The sequence below is a fragment of the Dreissena polymorpha genome, chromosome 9 (assembly GCF_020536995.1).
Source record: "Dreissena polymorpha isolate Duluth1 chromosome 9, UMN_Dpol_1.0, whole genome shotgun sequence".
In the NCBI taxonomy this organism is placed as follows: Eukaryota; Metazoa; Mollusca; class Bivalvia; order Myida; family Dreissenidae; genus Dreissena; species Dreissena polymorpha.
This window is the reverse complement of record NC_068363.1, coordinates 38126999-38143434: the sequence shown is the minus strand read 5'-3', so window position 1 is coordinate 38143434 and position 16436 is coordinate 38126999. Positions and strand designations below refer to the sequence as shown.

The 16436-nt window shown below is 37.2% G+C and overlaps 1 protein-coding gene across 1 annotated transcript in view; it reads right to left on the bottom strand.

Moving 5' to 3' along the window:
- Positions 1 to 16436, bottom strand: part of LOC127845200 (RNA cytosine-C(5)-methyltransferase NSUN2-like) — an 88377-nt gene that overhangs the window by 21281 nt on the left and 50660 nt on the right. The window contains exon 18 of the mRNA XM_052375985.1: positions 5467 to 5547. Coding sequence (XP_052231945.1) covers positions 5467 to 5547 — 81 coding nt within the window. The remainder of the gene's footprint in view (positions 1 to 5466; positions 5548 to 16436) is intronic.

The following is a 16436-nucleotide window of genomic DNA, read 5'->3' as shown; positions in this document are numbered from 1 at the left end:
TTTTTGTGCATATCAATTAAAACAAGAGCATTCACAATAGGATGACTTATGCCCCCCTATAAACGCTTGATAGAAGTTATGAGCTTTTTTCGAAACCTAAACGCAGATTTCGAAACGAAAACGCGGACCCTAAGGTCAAGGTCAAGGTCACAGGGGTCAAAATTTGTGTGCGTATGGAAAGTCCTTGTCCGTATACACATGCATACCAAATATGAAGGTTATATCTCAAGGGACATAGAAGTTATGAGCATTTTTCAAAACCTAAACGCAGATTTCGAAACATAAACGCGGACCCTAGCTTCAAGGTCAAGGTCACAGGGGTCAAAATTTGTGTGCGTATGGTAAGGCCTTGTCCATATACACATGCATGCCAAATATGAAGGTTATATCTCAAGGGACATAGAAGTTATGAGCATTTTTCGAAACCTAAACGCTAAGTGTGACGGAAAGACGGACAGACAGTCCGATCACTATATGCCCCCTTTTCTTCGAAAGGGGGCATAAAAATATATGTGGACATAATCATTTAACTCCTAATTTAATTTCAATATTTAAACAAGGGCTGTTTGTAAAACATGCATGCCCCCCATATGGGCTGTCTGTTGTAGTGGCAGCCATTGTGTGAATACGTTTTTTGTCACTGTGACCTTGACCTTTGACCTAGTGACCTGAAAATCAATAGGGGTCATCTGCGAGTCATGATCAATGTACCTATGAAGTGTCATGATCCTAGGCAAAAGCGTTCTTGAGTTATCATCCGGAAACAATTTTACTGTTTCGAGTCACCGTGACCTTGACCTTTGACCTAGTGACCTGAAAATCAATATGGGTCATCTGCGAGTCATGATCAATGTACCTATGAAGTTTCATGATCCTAGGCCTAAGCGTTCTTGAGTTATCATCCGGAAACCATTTAACTATTTCGGGTCACCGTGACCTTGACCTTTGACCTAGTGACCTCCAAATCAATAGGGTTCATCTGAGAGTCATGATCAATCTACCCATGAAGTTTCATGATCCTAGGCATATGTGTTCTTGAGTTATCATCCGGAAACCATTTTACTTTTTCTGGTCACCGTGACCTTGACCTTTGACCTACTGACCTCAAAATCGATAGGGGTCATCTGCAAGTCATTATCTATCTACCAATGAAGTTTCATGATCCTAGGCATATGCGTTCTTGAGTTATCATCCAGAAACCATTTTACTATTTCGGGTCACCGTGACCTTGACCTTTGACCTAGTGACCTCAAAATCAATAGGGGTCATCTGCCAGTCATGATCTATTTACCTATGAAGTTTCATGATCCTAGGCCTAAGCGTTCTTGAGTTATCATCCGGAAACCACCTGGTGGACGGACCGACAGACCTACCAACATGTGCAAAGCAATATACCCCCTCTTCTTCAAAGGGGGGCATAAATATTCTAAATGAAGCACTAGGCAAAAAGGTGGACAAAACTAAATCCTACTCAAAAAAGCAACTCTTTTAAATAAAAATCTCAAGAATATTCTTTATTCTTAGACTAAATTGCAAGAATAGTTTGGTGAACATGGGCCTAGATCTAATAGACACAGAGCAACAATCAGTTAAGAATCCTATCTCATCTTTAACGACATTACATTCCACCTAAAAAGAACCTCAACCAATAATACTGACTTTCTAAATGCCTATTTACAAATCCAGCCCAGCAACTAATTTGACTGGGTCTATTCATGCCCAGTCATTCTGCCCAGTCTTGACTTTCTGCCAAATCATACATGCTGTTAAGACATATTCCTATTCACATCAATGTTGAATAAACAACCAGTTTATAAATCGTAAAATCTTTCTTTCGTGTACAAGAGTATTTATGAAAAGGTATAGCAGGCCTTTTGTACCTCTGGTAAGCTATTCAATAGGTAGATTATAGCTTGTGCATAATACATAGGTTATTTGATATTCTTTCTTTAAGACAACATTGATCCCCGCTTGCCAGCTGTATTAATAACTTTGCCACCAGCCAACAAGATCTGAATGTACAAGATTAATTTTCCAATTTCAAACAGTCCCTTCCTAGATACATGAACACTAGTATCTCAAGTCTCCTGCATAGGAAATATAACGATCTGGCACATGGCTGAGTTGATAACCTTCAAGTGTTGATAACAACTGCTCTAGGTTATAGCCCACAATGGATTGACCCAATTTACTGATATACATGTATTCTCGAAATTGCAAAAACAACCAGTATTTTCACATTTCTTATTTTAAAGAATATTGAAGTAACCATGTAGTGTAAGATGCAATTTAAAAGTTGGCATATTGCTATCGATTTGCGAATGCAATTTGCAAGTTGGTTATTTGCCAAGCCTGCACGGCTAACAATGGACATGGAATGACTCACACTCATGTGATAGGCTGGGAAATGTATGCAGGCAACATCACAGCCATTTTAAATACTTAATAACCTGGTTTGTGTGTCTAATGTATGTGATGGTAGGTTAACAAATGCAAGGTAGACAAGTTTATGGTGTGAACAAGATTGATTGATAGGTCGAAAACAAAGAAATAGTTAGATGTGAAAACAACAATATCCTGTGTTTTAACACCATTTTTGATGATGTATGTGGTGTTTAAACCTAACATGGCACGTATCTACAAGACTGATGATATGTTAAACATGGACTTAGATTATTAATAAGTATTATCATCCTAATGGCACAAATATTGGTATCTTAATTGACTACAAGAATTCACAGCATTATGTTCTGAATTTAACAAGATGTGTTTGTGAAACACAATGTCCCCCTATATGATGTTTGACCTTGAAGGATGACCTTGACCTTGTAAATGATGACCTTGACCTTCACCTCTCAAAATGTGCAGCTCCATGAGATACACATGCATGCCAAATTTCAAGTTGCTATCTTCAATATTGCAAAAGTATTCATAAAATAAGCAATTTGGACCACATATATTTGACCTCTGACCTTGAAAGATGACCTTGACCTTTCACCACTCATAATGTGTAGCTCCATGAGATACACATGCATGCCAAATATCAAGTTGCTATCTTGAATATTGAAATATTGCAAAAGTGTACATTAAATGAGCGATTTTGACCCATATATTTGACCTTTGACCTTGAAGGATGACCTTGACCTTGACTTTTCACCACTCAAAATGTGCAGCTCCATGAGATACATATGCATGCCAAATATCAAGTTGCTATCTTCAATATTGCAAAAGTTATTGCAAATGTTAAAGTTGGCGCAAACCAACAGACCAACCAACAGACCAACAGACAGGGCAAAAACAATATGTCCCCCACTACTATAGTGGGGGACATAATAATAATTATATGGCTATAAGGGGAATTCCCCCTAGAATTACGTGATAAATCAACCTTCACAATACACACCTGTGTACACAGTGTTGAGATTGTGAAATACCACTCTGGCCCATGAGAATTGAGAGGGAAAACTTTATAATGGTATATTGAACATTATCTATAATGGAGGATTTGGGAAGACAAAATGTGTCCGCGTTTTCACAATTTTAGTCTTTGAAATCTTTAACAAAGAAACATTATTTCCTAACAAGAGCTGTCAGAGGACAGCGCGCTCGACTATTCGAGTGCTTGATATTATAACGTAAGTCATCATGGGCAAATTGTTCATATTCAATAATTTATTAGACGATCTTTCAAAAATAAAAAAAGGAAAACAAATATTTATTTTTTTTGAGGGGGGGTGGGGGGGGGGGGGCAGAGGAGGGTAAAATGTGGGTTGTGGTAAAGTGGGGGATGGGTAGGGGGGGTGGGGGTGAGAGGGGTAATAATGTGGGGTGGGGTATTTTATTAGATGATAAAATAAAAAAATAAAAAATGTGTTTGGGGGGGTAGGGGGGGGGTAGGGGGTGAGAGGGGGTATAATGTAGGGTGGGGTAATTTATAAGATGATGTTAAAAAAAAAATTGGGGGGGGGGAGGTTCGGGGGAAGGGATTCTGGGTAGGGGTGTGGGGTATTGTTTGGGTGGAATCCATTGTGGTATTCAGGGAAGTGTTGTTTTGTCAAAGTAATAATAAAATGTGATCATAAATAAAGAAGTTATGACAATTTTAGCAAAATGAACAATTATCGAAGTGTAAAAGGGGCCATAATTATGTAAAAATTCTTGATACAGTGGTCTGCTCTTGTTTATAGGTTGGGGTCATGTTGGTAAACAAGTATGCAAAATATAAAAGCAATATGTCAAAGGATATAGGAAATATTTGGGGTAGTACGCAAACTTTAACATAAATTTATCAATTATATGCATATTCTAAGTATTTAAGGGGCAATAATTATGACAAAATGCTTGATAGAATTGTCTGCTTTTGTTTATAGGTTGGGGTGATGTTGGTAAACAAGAATGCAAACTAGTGACCTGAAAATCAATAGGGGTCATCTGCGAGTCATGATCAATGTACCTATGAAGTTTCATGATCCTAGCCATAAGCGTTCTTGAGTTATCATCTGGAAACCATGTTACTATTTCAGGTCATCGTGACCTTGACCTTTGACCTAGTGACCTGAAAATCAATAGGGGTCATCTGGAGGTCATGATAAATGTACCTGTGAAGTTTCATGATCCTTGGCATAAGCGTTCTTGAGTTATCATCCGGAAACCATTTTACTATTTCGGGTCACCATGACCTTGACCTTTGACCTAGTGACCTTAAAATCAATAGGAGTCATCTGCGAGTCATGATCAATCTACTTATCAGGTTTCATGATCCTAGGAATAAGCGTTCTTCAGTTATCATCCGGAAACCATGTTACTATTTCAGGTCATCGTGACCTTGACCTTTGACCTAGTGACCTGAAAATCAATAGGGGTCATCTGGAGGTCATGATAAATGTACCTGTGAAGTTTCATGATCCTTGGCATAAGCGTTCTTGAGTTATCATCCGGAAACCATTTTACTATTTCGGGTCACCATGACCTTGACCTTTGACCTAGTGACCTCAAAATCAATAGGGGTCATCTGCGAGTCATGATCAATGTACCGATGAAGTTTCATGATCGTAGCCATAAGCGTTCTTGAGTTATCATCCGGAAACCATTTTACTATTTTGGGTCACCGTGACCTTGACCTTTGACCTAGTGACCTCAAAATCAATAGGGGTTAACTGCGAGTCATGATCAATGTACCTATGAAGTTTCATGATCCTAGGCCCAAGCGTTCTTGAGTTATCATCCAGAAACCACCTGGTAGACGGACCGACAGACCGACCGACCAACATGTGCAAAGCAATATACCCCCACTTCTTCGAAGGGGGGCGTAATAAACAATATGTAATTGTGTGAAGTATACATAATGCATAAAAATTCAAATGTAAAATTAAGTCAAACATATTGTATGTGAACAAGATATATTTAAGTCCCACATACACACATTGACACAAATGCACACAAGCACTTCAGCACAAACACTGTTACCTCCTGAGAGAGTCTGTAGTCACACTCTGTTACTAAGGGAGACGGTCCACTGGAGAAACACTTCACACCCATGTTGATGAACTGAAAAACACAACATAATGTACACCTGGTATTCATAGCACACATCATACAGAGGAAAAATGCATTTATACAGAGGAGGTAATCACGTAATAAGCAAGATTGCGAGGTCCATGCCAAGACAGTTATTTTTTGCTGTTTTATACCCTTTATTACTTTTGTTTATTTTTTAAATGACGCTCACTTTTCAGCCATATCAGTAAAAATGGTGATTAGCGTTAATTTCATATTTAAATTCGCTTTTCATCTCGACTTTACTCCTTCACATTTTCTTAGTGGAGCCCTAATAAGGTCATCCCGCTAAGAAATTTCGCAGCTAGTAACGTTGAGTAATAGAGCGAATATTACTATGAAATAAACGCTAGTAACTTTCTTGCTAATATGGCTGGAAAGTCATCGGAATTAAAACAAGAGGGCCAAGATGGCCCTAGTTCGCTTACCTGAGAAAAGTCGGTGCATTCAATCTTTACCAAATGTCAAACTTGACCTAGATATTGTCCAGACAAACATCCTGGTCAAGTTTCATCATTATTTCATCTGCGAGTCATGATCAATATACCTATCGATGGTCTCAATTTAAAATGTCGAACCTACAAAAACACAAGTTTTCAGGAGACCTATTTTAGTTAAACATTTCTTGCACAAAGTCAAATAAAGATTATTTTAAACATTTTTAAAAGTGTCGCATGATAGACCATGTTCGTATGGAACTAATTTGACGTTAAGTTAATAAATCTGCTGTAAAATGTATCTTCGTCATTTAGACTTGCATTTATGTGATGTTTCGGCAAATTGGACAGCTTATTGTAATAGATTTTGTTTCAATAGAATAAATTTTTCCACTGTTGTCCGTTAGATATAGCAAAGCAATGCATTTTTTTTTCTGTTTTACACGGTGGAACAGAGGTGACAACCGCAATTCGTTATTTATAGTGTGGCCTCAACTTAGTAACTTGTGGGAACGACTAATAAAGTTGAGGGAACAACATCATAAGTTGTGGCTTCAACTTAATAACTTGTGGAAACAATTTTTAAAATAACTTGTGGAAACAACTACGTACGTTGTCCCCACAACTGTTTAAGTTGAGACCTCAGCTTAGTAACTTGTGGCCACAACTTCATAACTTGCTCCCAAAACTTATTAAATTGTGACCTCAACCTAGTAATTTGTTCATTTAACTTATTAAGTTATTCCTTCAACTAAATAACTTGTGGGAACAACTTATTTATTAAGTTGAGGCCTCAGCTCAGAAACTTGTGGCGACAACTTCATAACTTGTTCCCACAACTTATTAGTTTTTGCCTCAACTAAATAACTTGTGGGACCAACTAACTATGTTGAAACCACTAATTTAAGTTTAACCAATAATATCGGGCGTTTCATCTTTACCGTTTTATCACAATTAGTACCCCTTATTTTACTAGGTGCTCGGGTTCGAGCACTATCCCTGTTAGCTATGGATCCCCCGTTCGAGCCCTATCTGAGCACTTGCCATGTAAGTCATGGATTTCAGATTTGAGCCCCTATCTGAGCGATCGCCAAGTTAGCGACTTGGTTCAGGGCTCGAACCCTGTTGTGAAAACTAGGCACATAAGCGACGGATTCCGGTTGGGAATCCAGGTCTGATACCTCCCTTTTTAAACGATGGGTCTTTGGGTTTTAGCCCCAGTCTAAGGACTTTCCCTGTAAGCGACTTGGATTCCAGTCTGAGCATTCGCACCCTACGTAACGGATCCCGGCTTGGATGCCCTGCTTGAGCACTCACCCTGTATGCTATGCCCCCGGGCTAAAATCCCTGTTTAAGTACTTACCATTTAAGCGAACGGACCCTGATCAAAGTCGTAGTCTTATCACCGGACCAGAAAAATGCGGGATTTATAGCTTACAGGGCTAGTGCTCAGACCGGCGCTAGAACCCGAACACCCATAGCTTGCGAGGCTAGCTCTCATTTCCGGACTCGAAAGCGGGAAATGTTGCTTACGAAGCTCATTTCCGCAGCCGGTCGCTTAGTAGGCGGGTGCTCAGTATGGTATGTTAGCGACGGCTGTTTGGTTCGAGTCCCTGTGTGAACCCGTAGCTTTCGGTGCGAACGCTCAGACTGAGGTTTGCAACCGGGATCCTTCCCTTACTGGGCAAGAGCTAAGACACAGGCTTGAACCCGGGATCCATAGCTTTCAGGACTAGTACTCAGACTGGGGCTCGAACCCGGGACCGGTCACTGTTGGTGCAAATTCTCACATCGGAATTCGAGCCGTCGCTTATAGGGTAAATCCTTAAACCGAGGATTGATCTAGAGACCCAAAGCTTTCAGGGCTAGTGCTCGAACTATGATTCGAACCCCGAGGCCGTCGAAAACTCCGTATTAGATTTTCAGACCGTCGAAAACTTAGGCATCTTGCACTCGCCTCGTAAGCGATGGTTCCCGGGATCGAGCCCCGGTCAGAGGAATCGCCCTTTACAAGAAGCGTCCCGGGTTCAAATCCAAAAACCATGGGACTCGAAACCGGGATCCGACGCGTACGTTGCTAGTGCTCAGACCGGGGATGGAACCCTGAACCCAGTCGCAAACAAGGCAAGTGCTCAGACAATTGTGGTCTTAACTTAGTAACTTGCGGCCAGAAGTTATAAAGTTGAAGGAACAACTTACTAAGTTGAAACCTCAACTTAATAAGTTGTAGGAACAAGCTATTAGTTGCGGCCACAAGTTACTAAGTTAATACCTCAACATTTTATATTATTTTGATATCTTTTTGCGTTCATCAATGCTATAAAATGTACATCATTTAATTATTTTATAAGCAAACGTTTACGTTTCGTCAATTTGCCTTAAAATACATGGCTATATTGATACTTTAATATATTAATAAGCTCGCAAAATGCCGACGTAACAATTTTTTTCAGCTTCGTCATTTTGACTTCAAGCAATTGCGGTTCGTCATTACATCACGTGACTATATGGAGCTGTTGCGATTGGTTAACTATTTTGTTGTTTTGGGGGTATATGTGCATTGATTTCCCGCTTTACACAATATCAAAATCGCGAAATGCCAAAAATGTAGGTTCGTCATTTTAAATTGGGACCATCGCTATGAAGTTTCATGATCCTAGGCGTAAGCATTCTTGAGTTATCATCAAGAAACCATTTTTCTAAGTTGAGTCACCGTGACCTTGACAGCCATTGTGTGAATACGTTATTTGGCACTGTGACCTTGACCTTTGACCTAGTGACCTGATAATCAAAAGGGGTCATCTGCGAGTCATGATCAATATACCTATGAAGTTTCATGAACCTAGGCATAAGCGTTCTTGAGTTATCATCTAGAAACCATTTTACTATTTCAGGTCACCATGACCTTGACCTTTGATCTAGTGACCTGAAAATCAATAGGGGTCATCTGTGAGTCATGATCATTGTACCTATGAAGTTTCATGATCCTAGGCATAAGTGTTCTTGAGTTATCATCCAGAAAACATTTTACTATTTCAGGTCACCCTGACCTTGACCTTTAACCTAGTGACCTGAAAATCAATAGGGGTCATCTTCGAGTTATGATCAATGTACCTATGAAGTTTCATGATCCTAGGCATAAGCGCTCTTGAGTTATCTTCTGGAAACCATTTTACTATTTCGGGTAACCGTGACCTTGACCTTTGATCTAGTGACCTGAAAATCAATAGGGGTCATCTACGAGTCATGATCAATGTACCTATTAAATTCTATTATGTAAAGTTGGAATACAACATTAATTCTAGAATGGACTGTTTCAGCTTCATTTGCTTGGTTTTTACCATGCAAATGTCAGTGGTCATAAAAACAATGATTAAAACCATAAATTATAGAGTTATCAATTAAAAATAGATGGACCTTTACTCATGCACCGCATGGGCAAACCCCTTTGCTCATGCACCGTATGGGCAAACACTCTTTGCTCATAAAAATACGGTGCATGAGCAAAGGGGTTTTGCCCATGCGGTGTATGAGCAAGGAGGGCTTGCCCATACGGTGCTGAAACAGTCCATTCTATAAATAATGTCGTATTCCAACTTTACATAATAGACTGTTATACTATTATAGTATTATAACTATCAATGTCACGATGATCAAATACAATTGATTAATCGTTGTTGGATGAGAAAGTCAGAAATGATCAATTCTCTTTCTGGAAAATCAATGTTGCTGATTTACTACATGTAGATCATTGAAAAGACTGAAATTGAGATGACTGGGTTAGCATTCAGTGGTTAGCATCTGTGCACGTTTATTATACAGTGTAAAACACTAAAATGTACCGCTAGTGCTGTTTGGTATGTGTAATATAGAGAGTCTGGTAGACTGCAATATTTTGTGCATTAAATCTTTAGTGCACAAACCAAGACAGGAGCCATCTTGGTTTTTAGTTTCCAAGTTTTCGGGTTTACTGTAAAATCATTAAATTTCGTGTGGTACTAATTTTCGTGGATTTCGTTGGTCCGCCGGACCACGAATTCAAGTACCAACAATTATTTATACATTATTAATCCGAAATCGGTCATTTGCGAATGTCATTTCCGACAAGTTCTTTTGTTGTCGGTTGTCCGAGATATTTGTTTTTTGTAATACCAGGTAGTAACTTCACTTCAGTAGGTCACATTACACTTTATCTTGACTAATTAAAATATTTCCGAATTGAAAATGTTGTTGTCATTTCCACTAATTTGACGTAAATTATATATGTTAGAACTAAGATGTTTATGATTACTTAGTATGATAAGAACTACGCTTCCGTTTACGTCCATTGGCCATTTCTTCTACTGCATCGTTAGCGGCCTGTGTTAATGTTAAACTTAAAAGAGACATCACGGTTTTCACACGTTTATTTTGGGGACCTTATTACTCAATTGTTACTACTAGGGGACCATTTGCGCTGTTATTTACAAATATTGTTAAAACAACATTGGTGGCAATTAGCGAGTGGGGACCCACAAGTGCGCCGCTTTTTCGCTCTTATTGACAATTATCGGCAACACTTTCATGCTTCAGTGCACATTAACCTCGAGTTTTGCTGTCAACACAGATAAGCAGATTATGCTTCGTTATTGCTCTGGTCGTTTTAATAAATTTTTAATAATTATGACGTTAATTCTTCCCCGAAAATTTTAAATCCACAAAATTAAGTTTCAACGAATAAGTTGTTTTTTATTTGAAATCCACGAAATTACGTGCCAACGAATTAGTTGTTTTTTATGAAACCACGAAATTTCATACCGACGAATTTCTATACGTTTACAGTATATCACTGTCTATCATCACCACCGGAAATAGATGACCAGCGAAGCGAGAATAAACAAAACAACCGAGGTAGTGCTCGTGAAAAGAGTAAGTTATACCATTTTTATCGCGAACATTTTCCAAAAACTGTGTGACAAATGAATAGTGGACATGACATATCAAACTTCTATGGTAAGTAGTTGGAGTTCTTTATTAATACATTCGAGTGTTGAAATAGATCAATCATCAGCTACCTGGTACTGAAAGTTAAGTTCATTGTGGACATCTTTTTCCTTTTGTCAGAGTTAAGTATACTAATTTTGCCGAATTTTTCAATGGTGTGCAAATAGAATTATATAAACTATTGTTTTTTGAAAGCTTCAGCCCAAAAATCTAGTTTGTATGCAAATGTTTGGCTAAAATAGAAACTTTGTTGTGTACGGCGAATAGCTTCTGATGTGTACTGCGTACATAGCAAAATAAAATTAAATTTTGTACGGAGAATAGTTTTGAGTTTGGTAACCCACAATGCAGAAAAAGGGGACCTCTGAACGGGATTATTTTTATCGGTGACATTTTCCCCTATTTGAGTTATGTTTGTATCCTAATTGGGTGCAATTCGTCAATTTTGGAACACGTGGAAATGCACAAACAAATAAAACACATTAAAATGAACAGGTTTATGGGGTTCCGTTTGACTGTCATGTGCACAGAGATGCAAGACACATGTGTATACAAACATACTGACGTTAACAAAAAGTCTTATTCAAAATCCGTTTAGTTTCCACGCTCTTTTGGAGTAAAAAATGACATTTAATTCATTCTTTAATCATAAATTGATAGCAGAAAGTTTGTCACTGCAATTTAATTTAATAAATAAATACATTTAACTAAAAAAACAATGTTTAATTTCATCATTTTTGGGATAATAATGACATCTTTATTCATTCTTAAATCTTTATTGAGAACAGACTGCTTGGCCGTAATTGCAATATTATCAATGCGTCTTTGTTGCTGGCTAATGCACGTGCTCCCCAATGAATTGCACGCAAGTCGACTTTAATATAACCCCTGCGTAAAAAAGTGGTTTTCTTGGAGCATTTGATTTTCCAATTGATATATAAAAAATGAAATGCTCAAAACAAAAATTGACAGTTAACAATGTTATGTTCAAAAATTAAAAATTCGAATTATAGAAATTCCTTTGTTCTGCCCTCAAATGCATATATTTAAAGTGATTAAGTAATAATCAGTTTAAAGGCCCATTGTTTACTAAGTACGTACCCTGGTTGGACATTGGCGAGTACTCTAAACTTGGGGGAGGGTAGTTGTTTTCAAAATTGAAGTTACGTCAGGTTCAACGTTTAAATTGCCAAACGTCGACGTTAAATAGTATACTCTTATTACCTAAATTATGCCCCCCTTCGAAGAAGAGGGTGATATTGTTTTGCTGGATGAATGTCGGTCGGTCGGTCTGTCTGTGTTTATAGAAACATTATTACATTTATTACAGGAAAAGATGTCCACATACATGTGATATTACTGCCCCGAGAAACAGTCATGCTTCAAGAATATGATACTGCATCTAATAAACTGTCATGAAGATGATGAAACACTTGTCCGAAAAGTTGATGGACATCAGATGCAGACAATTAACTTTAAAGCTATACCAGATCTCTGTCGGGAGCAGGGTAGAACTATAACAATTGATGAGATCAAAGGAAATATTCATATTTCAAGAGCTAAAGTGACACCCAAAGATGGTCCATTTAAGAAACGTGTCAGGTTACAAGAGAGAAGCAGTGTTGATGACCAACATGACCCACTCTCCAACGCAGTCTTACCTTTAATACATAATTTTTTTATCCTTCCTTAATGATGGCCAAAATGCAATTGTCCCTAAAGTCCCTAAAACTGAGAATTTTTCAAGAATCTAGTGTCTGTTTTATTTTAAGGAGATATACTTTCTCTGATAAACATAAAGAGAGAGCTTAGGAATGTAAACATTAACCCTTTGGGACAATTAATCAAAGTTTATCAACACCATGAGGTCTGGCATGTACTCGCAAGCCTTTGGCCTCAGGCTTTTTTTACTGTAGGGTTGTTATGTTGGGCAGTATGACTATTTATCCAGGTGTCAAACTCTAATAAAAACAAAATTTTAATTTAGATTTTCTTTCAACCCTTTACTAACTAAATCAAAGCGCTGAAGGCACTGAAGATGTTCGCTACTGCATAATTTAACACGCAATTCATTTTTGAAAATCAATCGCAAGTTTGAAATGAACACACGCCATTCAACTTTATAAAGTGTGTGTCATAGCGCACGGGTCGAGTTTTGTGTGCACTTTTTATCATCCTTATTATTTCATAGAAATAACTAAGATAAAATAAAAACAACATGCTTTTTGGAAGTTCTGAAAGCATAGAAAGTATGATGAAAATGGTAATGAGAACTTAATATAAAGAAAATTTGCAGTCACAATCATATTAAAGGAATATTTTTTCTAATATCAAATGACTATCTCACCAAGAATATAAATTCATAATGAAAGTTCCCTGTACAAAACTTTTGATTTTTGACACCATATACAAATTCAAAATATACAATAATCTTCGTATCTTGTATATGGAGGAATAAAAGTATATAAACATTGCTGTTTATGCTTTACTTGTTACCCGAGCAGTTCACACGGTGTCAACAACGCTAACATAAACATAGGTATAGAGCACTAATGCGCTTTTAGGCGTAGCTGTTTCAGTTTTCATCTTAGTGACTTTTACTTAACGCCAACAGACACGCATGAATATTTTTGAATATTTAATAAGCTGATTCGAGATACAACCTCTGAATTTTTGCTACATCACTGCGTATGTGCTCAATTCAAAGGATGTAGCACTGTTCAGTGTAAGGAATTCCGGACTACTCTCTGTATGCTCAAACGACACAAATTGTGGCCCTGTTACAATTACGCGTTACAATCCATCTTGCAGAATTTCACTTTCGCCTCCAAGATGAGAAAACAATCATTAGCGAAATAGTATAGTGTCAGGATAAGAGAAAATCGTTTAATTATCATACCACAATGTTTGCCGTACTTGGTCAGCACGTCTGGAAATCATTCCTTAATGTGTGTATAGGCTGCCATTATTAACAAGTTTGCTATTTTGAATTCAATTTTGTATCAAAAAGCTTTGTTCTTAAATGTGGCATTTTCAATTCGCAATGAGATTTGTAATGACCCTCATCATGCTAAAATGGGTCTTATTCCATATGCGCCCATCATATAAATAGCCCACTCAGCTAATCCTCCTTCTGGTAAGGAGAAACATAACATTTTGAGTGATTTCAAATAGAACAGCATCGCCTATGGCCTGACTGCGCAAAAGCACATGTTGGGTTTAACAAACGCTTGCCGAAACGCATAAGACCCATTTTCGCATGACGGCGCTATTGACGTGTAATTTAAATGTGTCGAAAGAAAACTGCGTTTAAATCAAATATAAACATACGATATATTTTGATAGTGAAGAAAGATACTCATAACAAGGCATATGAGGACACATATGAAGTGCTCTCCCGTAGTATATTTTTTATTTACTCACACTAATGTGTGGTTTGACAATGCTAACACACATTTCATGCTGTGAATATGCAGCTTACAAGTGAAAAACACAACACAATAGTTTAACTTTTGTTTAATTGTATTTAATTATTTAGAAAAGTACATTTCTAACTTTATTTCTAAGTCAGCGTATACGCCGACTACATTTTTAAAAGACATTTATTATTATAAATATATTTAATATAATATATTAAGTTGTTTTTAGTTTTAGCGATTAAAAAGCATTTTCGAGGTTGTCTATAGTATGCCTGTAGTAATTGATGAACTCATATCCAACTGTGTATGTATTGAGAACTGTGAATATAAACAAGCTCAACCTTCTACTAACCTTCTACTATTGCGTTGCTAGCACCCGTAAATACAAAAGATCGCCGCTATCTGTTGAGAACCAAAGAACGTTTTCCAGAAATACCCACTGTTACGTAGCATGAACGAGGTTATGAAACAGGTCATTCGTATTACAAAATGTATTATTATAAATTGTTTGTTATATTCGGGTTTAGCGATTATGAAACATTTTTTGCTTTGTTTTTGTCTATCGTATCGCTGAAGTTATTGTTGAACTTATGTTCAACGTTTTATATATTGAGAATATAAATAAGCATCAACTTTTTCCCAAATCTCTCAATTTACGACCTGTACTACGTCATTGAGTTGTATGTGAGAGCGTAACCAATTGCGTTGTTATAACCCGTAAACTTTCCTTAGTTTATCGACAGGCGCATCTATTAATAGCCTCATATCATGAATGCCAAAACACCCGCAAAAAAGAACCACGTGACCAAATAGGATCAAAATGCAAATACCATGCGACTACGACTTATATTATGTAAGAACGCTCCGCAATTCCTTTGAAGCCGGAGCCTTGTGATTGCTATTACGTAAAGAATTGACCTCTAACTGAAGTAAGCAAAGGAAACGCAGCACCTAATTGACCCATTCCTTCTATGTGCGAAGGCAGATTAAATTTTACTTATGTATGGTTTGCCTATTATAACACACATTATAATGCGGTAAATAAGCGACTAACGAGTAAAAAACACTATAATTAAACTTTTGTTTTGAATTAAGTTATTTAGAAACCAAAATTCCAAACCTTATTTCAAAACAGCAAGACTACGTTTTTTAGAGAATATTCTTGTTATATTTAAAAACAAGAGTTCCGCGGTCGGAGATGACCGCATTGAAGCCGGATTTTTTATTTAAATGACAGGAAAGTACCTTTCGTGTTTTTGTCAATGCAATACTTAAATTACTGAAATATTGTTCAAAGGTCAAAATGAAATGTAAGTACTTTTCAAGGCATGAGCAAACCTTGTGTTATGTTTTGAATGCATGCATATACATGAACAACAATAACATTTAAGGTCACAAATATGAACTTGAATTGACAATTAGGAAAGTTTGATCTCAATTTTTTTATTAGCAAATTAGTAACATATTGTTTGAAGTTTCCATCAATTTCATTATCAAATGTAAGAAAATAAACTTAGATGAAATAATACTATTTATTGTTTTGCAGTGACCTTGACCTTCAAATGAATGACATTGAAATGAGCAGTGGTGATCTTCTAGTACTGGCCAACCTTTATGTCAAGTTTGAAGACTCTAGGTACAAGCATACCAAAGTTATAACATGGAATAAGAACTTTAACATTTTTACCTACCAAAGTTATAAGAACTTTAACATTTTTACATTCAAGGTCACAGTGACCTTGACCTTAGAATGAATGACCTTGAAATGACCAGTGGTCATCTAAGTGTGCTTGCAAACCTTCATGTCAAGTTTGAAGACTCTATGTCCAAGCATACCAAAGTTATAACAATTTTAACATTTTAACATTTAAGGTCACAGTGACCTTGACCTTCAAATGAATGACATTGAAATGACCAGTGGTCATCTTCTAGTACTGGCCAATCTTTATTTCAAGTTTGAAGACTCTAGGTACAAGCATACCAAAGTTATAACATGAAATAAGAACTTTAACATTTTTACATTCAAGGTCACAGTGACCTT